General features: G+C 43.2%; 1 protein-coding gene across 1 annotated transcript; it reads right to left on the reverse strand.

Moving 5' to 3' along the window:
• Positions 1 to 3,838: 3,838 nt before the first annotated feature.
• On the reverse strand, positions 3,839 to 6,587 carry LOC148021220 (uncharacterized). Its single transcript, XM_087698223.1, has one exon. It carries the CDS (start codon positions 6,571 to 6,573, stop codon positions 3,961 to 3,963), a length of 2,613 nt encoding a protein of 870 aa, XP_087554349.1. The 5' UTR covers positions 6,574 to 6,587; the 3' UTR covers positions 3,839 to 3,960.
• Positions 6,588 to 7,585: the final 998 nt, after the last annotated feature.

Raw genomic sequence — 7,585 nt, forward strand, 5'->3', positions numbered from 1 at the left:
AGAGAAGAAGCCCAAAATTTCAAAGAAAATGTAATAATAAAACTCACAATTGAAAAAATGTTATAAAAAATTTGTTAAATTATATATTCATGATGTTACATATGGTTTGAAGCCAAATTCGCCCTAGGTTTAAAAAATGTTCTTAAAAATATTTCAAAATAGGGGTACAAGGTACATTCCAACCTAGATCTAATTTAGCATACCAAAAGAGATATAAGAAAAACTAAAATTATCTATGAGACATCCTTAATGTGCATGCCGTAGCAAGGGCTTACTCCCCCAAAAGCGCATGCTATGGAGGAAGATTAGGACCTCCTCATGATGACATGTGCTACCACGGCTAGAACCTCTACCATTTGCAAATTAGTTTAGTTAGAGCTCTCTTTGAAAATGCATTCATATACATACTAGATTTTGAGTGGATGAAAATTGAGTGAATAAACTATATGCATACACAAGGAAGTTAGAGATGTGTTCACTAGATTACGATGTCTTGTTGAATTAGATGGAAAGATACAAAGGGAGGAATCCTAAAGGGAGAGAGATAGATAGAGACAAACATATAGAGAAAGCGCGAGAATATAAGAAACTCAAAAGCAAATGAATCTCAATAACATTAGATTATTTCGAAGAACGAACATAAGTAAACCAAGTTTGGATCGTAGAGATTATTCCTTCAGAAAAGATGAAGCTTAAAGAGATGATGGAAATTCCATGATCACTAAGAAGCATTCAGTTTTAAGTTAAAAGACATTTTTGTGCTCGCATTGTTGGGTTGGGTTTACCGATCTCAAGTATTGGACACTAGGAGTTGATATATAGTGTCAATGATATCATTGAGCTCTAAGATCCTTAGCCTAATCTTTTCTAGGTGGTATCTAGGGTGGAACCTAGATGAAGAGAAGAAGCCCAAAATTTCAAAATAAATGTAATAATAAAACCCACAATTCAAAAAATGTTATCTAAAAGTTGTAAAATTATATATTCATGATGTTACATGTAGTTTGAAGCCAAATTTTCCCTAGCTTTAAAAAAGATTTGTAGAAATATTTCAAAATAGGGGTACAAGGTACATTCCAACCTAGATCTAATTTAGCTTACAAAAAGAGATATAAGAAAACCTAAAACTATGTATGAGGCATCCTTAATGTGCATGCCCTACTAGTATGTAGCAAGTACTTACTCCCCCAAAAGTGCATGCTATGGAGGAAGATTAGGACCTCCTCATGATGACATGTGCTACCACGGGTAGAACCTCTACCATTTGCAATTTAGTTTAGTTAGAGCTTTCTTTGAAAATGCATTTGTATACATACTAGGTTTTGGGTGGATGAAATTTGAGTGAATAGACTATATGCATACACAAGGAAGTTAGAGATGTGTTCACTAGATTACCATTTCTTGTTGAATTATATGGAAAGATACAAAGGGAGGAATCCTAGAGTGAGAGAGATAGATAAAGACAAACAGACAGAGAGAGCGTGAGAATATAAGAAACTCAAAAGCAAATGAAGCTTAATGACATTAGATTATTTGGAAGAATGAACATAAGTAAACCAAGTTTGGATCGTAGAGATTATTCCTTCACAAAAGATGAATCTTAATCACGAAGAAGTATTCAGTTTTAAGTTAAAAGACATTTTTGCACTCGCACTGTTGGGTTGGGTTTACTAATCTTGAGTATTGGACACTAGGAGTTGATATATAGTGTCAATGATATCATTGAGCTCTAAGATCCTTAGCCTAATCTTTTCTAGGTGGTATTTGGGGTGGAACCTAGATGAAGAGAAGAAGCCCAAATTTTCAAAAGAAATGTAATAAGAAAACTCACAATTCAAAAAATGTTATCTAAACGTTGTTAAAATATATATTCATGGTGTTACATATAGTTTGAAGCCAAATTTGCCCTAGCTTTAAAAAATGTTTATACAAATATTTTAAAATAGGGGTACAAGGTACATTCCAACCTAGACCTAATTTAGCTAACCAAAAGAGATATAAGAAAACCTAAAACTATGTATGAGACATCCTTAATGTGCATGCCTTGCTAGTATGTAGCAAGGGCTTAGTCCCCCAAAAGTGCATGCTATGGAGGAAGATTAGGGCCTCCTCATGATGACATGTGCATGATGCATGAAGTATGATATTTTTCTCCACATACATTGCCTCCATCTTTGCTTGACAAAGTAGAGACTAGTACTATAATTTGCACCATGTTTATCAACATGTTTAATGGCACGACTCAATGTTTAATATAACAATAAATGTTTTACATAGAGTAGAGACTAGTACTACAATTTGTACCATGTTCATCAACACATTTAATAGCGTGACTCACTATACTTTCACCACATTGTTAGACATACCTATAAATGTAATCTTGTTGCAAATAGCACTCATGCTCTATAGACAGTGCTCAAGCCCTAAGTAACACCTAAATACTAGACCTAAACCTCCAGTAGAGATTTAAAAAAGTATTGATATATTAACTAAAATACCTTACTGTTTGGTTGTTCCCTTCTTTGGTCTCACTCCCTTCCACTTCATTGGCTCTTTACATTTGTACACAAAAATGAAGAGAAGAAATAAAAATTTGAAAATATTGATACTAAAGAATACATTGTACACTTACAACAGCCAAATACACACTCAAAAAATTACAAAGGTCTAGGCAAAGAATATAGCATCACAAAGTGCCACACAGTATATAGAGTGCATTTATCAATGCATTCATGTTCATGGCTCATTGATTTTTACCCACGTTGTTACACGCATTTTTAACATAGTTTGCTATAACAATAGTCTATGTAGAATATACTACATAGAGTGCTTATAATAATAGGTATTCCTAAACCTAGAACTTAACAAAATAGTAAGGCAAACAACAAAAATAAAGGCATATTTTCAAGGTAAAGGAGGGGAAAAAACCACCTTTCTACACAAGCTTGGTTGTGTCTTCCTTTGAGTTCCTTCTTGCCTCTTCTCTTCAATAGTCCAAGGATAATAGAAGAAGAAGAGGAGGAGGAGAATTTGAAGCATATAGATAGATGGGTTTGTGAAAATTTGACGTGTGGGCCATTTCCATCAGCCCCCTACACCTAACCCCTCTTCTCACCCTCACAAAGCCTCTTTTCTTCAAGTGGTTAAGGACAAAAGAAGAAAAAGAAGAAGAGGATGAGAATTTGACACATATTAATAAGTGGGTGTGGAAATTTGACACATAGGCCATTTCCATCACCCCCCTTCAACTGACCCTCTTCTCACCCTCACAAAGCTTGACACACTCAAGTCTTATAATATCAACAATGAATTGACAGTTTCCCACTATATACATATATTGAGACCAAAGTATTTGAGTATGTGTAATCAAAAAACAATGTCACAACATTGTGCTAGGAAGGGTAAGGTGTCCAATTGGCTAGCAAACAAGCTTTATGCTATCAAAACCTAATCATAGGAAAGCTATCTAATTGGATCAAGTGCTTGCACACACAAAAGCTAACTAATGAGATAATGTGTTTGTACTCTTCAAAGATATCATCATTCCACAAGAATACAACCACTTTGGCTAACTAAATAAATTGTACAAAGCCCATTAACCACTTTAGCATTGGGTGTGGTAAGGCTTTTACCATAATGACCAAACCCTAAATTGCAAGAGAAGTATTAGCTTACACAAATAAACTTCAATGTACAACTAATTACAAAGATATAGACACTTTACAAGGATATAGATACTTTATAGTTGCACTTGCACCTTAAACAATCAATTGTATAAATCAATACTTGCACTCCTTAAATTCACCAACATGAATCCACATTAAGGGGGAGTGTTCAAATCATATGAATACTTTGAAGTTGCAGTTTAAATCTCACCCTTACGTGGATATGAATCCACATTCAGGGGGAGTGTTGGAATGTGTTTCTGTATGGTCCTTAGATAGAATACTTGATGTATTCCTATCCAAGCGTGTGGCCGAGGAGGACCCAAATGAGCGTCAGAAGCTCAGCGCCGGATGCGAGCTGTTTTACATGAGCCATGGGGCGGTTGTTGGCCGCCGCCGTCGCGAGCAATATCTCGCGCCAAACATTATACAAAATCCTCCACATGCCATCCCCATGCAACTGTACATCGTTCATGTCACCCCCGTGCTGATTTCGATCGTCCATGGACGCTGTAGCAGTAGGAGGAGGTTGGCTTGCAGGCTCTGCGGCAGCTGGATCCTCATGAGCTTGAAAAGCCCCCTGTTCCTCGATAAACAAGAGCTGCCACGCCAGCGCTACGCCTCCATCCAAGGGAGAGTTCTGTAAGTGATCCACGTTCAGATCCCCGGTAGACTGTAGCAACGTCCTTCTCTCGTTTATCCAGTGCCTTACCTCGCCCACGCTCCTTGCAGCCACGTCGAACCCTAACTGCTCCGCCTTCTTCACCGTCCCCGCCCACACCAACTCCCTCCCCACATACGGATGGCACGTTGCTAGCGCCGTCCGCTTCTGCAGCAAGTACGCCATGTACTCCGACATGCGCAGTGCACATCTCTTCATCATATCACGATCCGCCACCCCAGATCCATTATCATCTGCGCCGTTGCTGGCAGCAGCTGTGGTTGCGGATACTCTGCTAGCCTTACTGTACAGAAACGTCGCCACGTGCCATATCAGAACTTCACACTCCGGGTCCGTCCGCGCTGCCCAAGCCAGAAGACTGTCCACTCCCATTTCCTGTAGCAGTGGCAGGCAGCCCCCCGCCACTCCCAACAGTTCTGATCTTACACCGCTCAAATCCGACCTCAACACGGACTTCCGTGACCGGCCAGCAGGCCGGTCAAGCCTCTCTTCGCACAGCCTAAATATATCGTTGATCAGGTCCTTCCTCATCATATCCACATCTCGCAGGTCAGCAATGATCGTATTTGGCGCTGCCACTGCCCGCACGGGACCGCATATCACGACCCGTACGAAGGCCTGTGCCTCTCGTGCCCATCCTCCCCACACCTCTTTCAAGCGCCTCAGCAAAAGCCTGATTTTGTTGATTATGGAATCACCGATTCCTCCTGCATCCATAGCTCCAGCTGTAAAAATGCAGGACCGGCCTATGTCTTTCACCCAGTAGCTGCTTCTTACGAATGGCCCGGACTCCAACAGGTGGAGAAGCGTCATAGAAAACCAGGCACAACACCTCCTCATGGCATGAATGAACTTATAGCACACCAGCCTGCGTATGCGCAATTTCCTTCCGCCCTCCATCTGTCTATCTACTACTTCGGCTGCTAATAAGGCTTTCGTTTGAGCATAAGAGCAAGCCAAGCGAACCCTGGTCCAGTCCGACATCATCCAACGACAGAGCTGGTAGATATCGATCAGTAACCCTCCTAGAAACAGCCATGCCGTCACCGCCTTGAAACCGGGCCCGTCTTCCTGGGCTTCAAACTCCAAGATTACGAACACAGAGATGGCCGAGAAGAAGAGGAGACAGACACTCGATATGCGTAATAGCAGGCCCCAGGCTGTAAATGCTGTCCCTGCGGCTTTGGTGTAGATGCTGTCGAACAGGAAGCGTAGCTCCACCTCCAGGACATCGCCTAGGCTGTTTTCTTCCACAAGTTTCCTCAGGAAGAGCCTCATCCTTACCCCACCTGATTCAGGCATGGTAAGGCGCAGAATCCTGCGTCTGTAAAGCTTGAAGAGAGCAAAAGCCTTGCACAGCGTCATCAAATGGGGCATCTTGCTCAGCTCCTCGCAGCACAGCACTTGCCCTAATGTAGCATTGGTTACCTTCATCCTGCGGCCATGATAGCTGACTCTGTCGCTCACGTCCAGCTCGTAATCGAACTGTCGCCACTGATCATTCTGTTGTACACGAGATGCTTGTGTTTGCATCTGATCTTGTGAGATATCCATATTCGGTGACGATGCGGCAGCTGCAGTGGGAGTCCTAGAGCTATTACTTATATTTTGAGGGATACTGCTGCAGGAGGCAGAATTATGATTCGGAGTATTAATCTGCTCAAGAGGGATCATACTACCAGTCAGTTGCTCCCGATCGGCAGTATGGTAACTTGACATGTGACGAACTTGTCGTGTAAGAGACGCAGCGCTGGCGCATTGGAGTGCCCAGGTCTTCTCCATGTATTTGAGGGAGCCAAAGAGCATGAGCGGGAAGCTGATGCCCGCGAAGGCCCCTCGGGAAGTTCGGCTAAGGATGTAGAAGGCCGTGAGGACCTGCTGTGCCATGAGCAGGCCATGGCGACCCCACAGCTCTGCGTCCTCCGGGGAGAAGGCGCTGATATTATCGACGCCGCCCAGGTGCATGAGCAGCATGGCGGCCCACACGGAATGGAGGGAGAGCACCTGCGAGAGGCGGGACATGGCGCCGAGGCAGTAGGACGCGACAGCGTCCGCGCCTGCGTAGGCTAGCCAGGCAACCGCTTGCAGGAGCTGCATCCATTTACGGGTGCCTCCCGTGAGCAGTAGCAAGATCTGGCACGCCATACTGGCTAATACCAGGCCGGCGATGAACCAGTGCTCCTCGAGCTGGAGCTTGGCAACCTTCTGTTCTGGGGAGACAACCATGGCGGAGGCCGAGTAGGGATTAGGAATTTAGGACAGCTTCAGATGAGCACAAATCTTTCGATAAAACGGAGAAGTTAGAACTGTTCAGGGGCTAGCCGCTAGTGGGTTTCCCTCCAGGAAGTTGAACAAAGGTAACTTGTAAGTACGTGAGACTAGGACTTTTTCCTCCAAGAAACTAGTTAACTAAAGGGCAAGAGACGTACCCCGGGGCCCGTACTAACAACTGTCAGTCCTGTACCGAGGAGAGAGAAGAACGTGGGTACACCAGTCTCATTCAAGTCAACACTAAGGTGGGACCATCGTGCGGAGGAGAGAGAATAACTTGGGACCTTGCCACTTGGGTACAGCAGTCCAATGCAAGTCAACACTAAGGTGGGAAGTAGGTTTCTTTTTGAGGGTTGCTGAGCCCTTCTCTAAGCATTTTTACCTTCAAGATAAGGCAAAAACTTTTATGGCCTTCTCATAGAAGGCCAAGATAATAAATTTGCCCTTCTTCACAAAAGGCAGGTTTTTTCTAACCTTGCTTTAAAAAGGCAGTCTTTTATTTAAAATATTAATTAATTAATATTATTAAGAGCCACCAAGGCCAAAATTTAAACCCTCGTGACTGGCCGCCCGATGCTCACTGTCCACTGCCTAGTGCCCAAGCCCCAAGGATTGAAATTTAAAACCCTTAATTTTTAACCTAAAAGCCACTCAAGACTCAAGAGTCGTGAGTATGAGAGATGAGGAGAGTTGGAGACTTGACAGTGATAGGCAAGTGCGACTCATCCAATTTCCAAATACTTCCATCTCGAGACTCTCGAATTGTCTGGATCTCGAGTCTCGACTCTCCTCTCAGTGCTTAGCATCCACTCCCGACTCCCAAGGTACAATACGCTCGGGCCTCAGCTACACACAATGGTGACAGCCCACGGGATCTTGCGATGACCGGTCATAGCAGCAGGCTACAAGACACCACAGCTCCAGGCTCCAATTGGCAGCCTCCCACTGCCCAGAGTCCTCGTGTCTC

Source organism: Lygodium microphyllum, chromosome 18, assembly GCF_053477565.2.
Source record: "Lygodium microphyllum isolate KBCC chromosome 18, Lygodium_microphyllum_v1.1.10, whole genome shotgun sequence".
Lineage (NCBI taxonomy): Eukaryota > Viridiplantae > Streptophyta > Polypodiopsida > Schizaeales > Lygodiaceae > Lygodium > Lygodium microphyllum.

Bases quoted from the DNA above. Each gene is read 5' to 3' on its own strand.
- LOC148021220 (XM_087698223.1), bottom strand. From the start codon at position 6,573: ATGGTTGTCTCCCCAGAACAGAAGGTTGCCAAGCTCCAGCTCGAGGAG.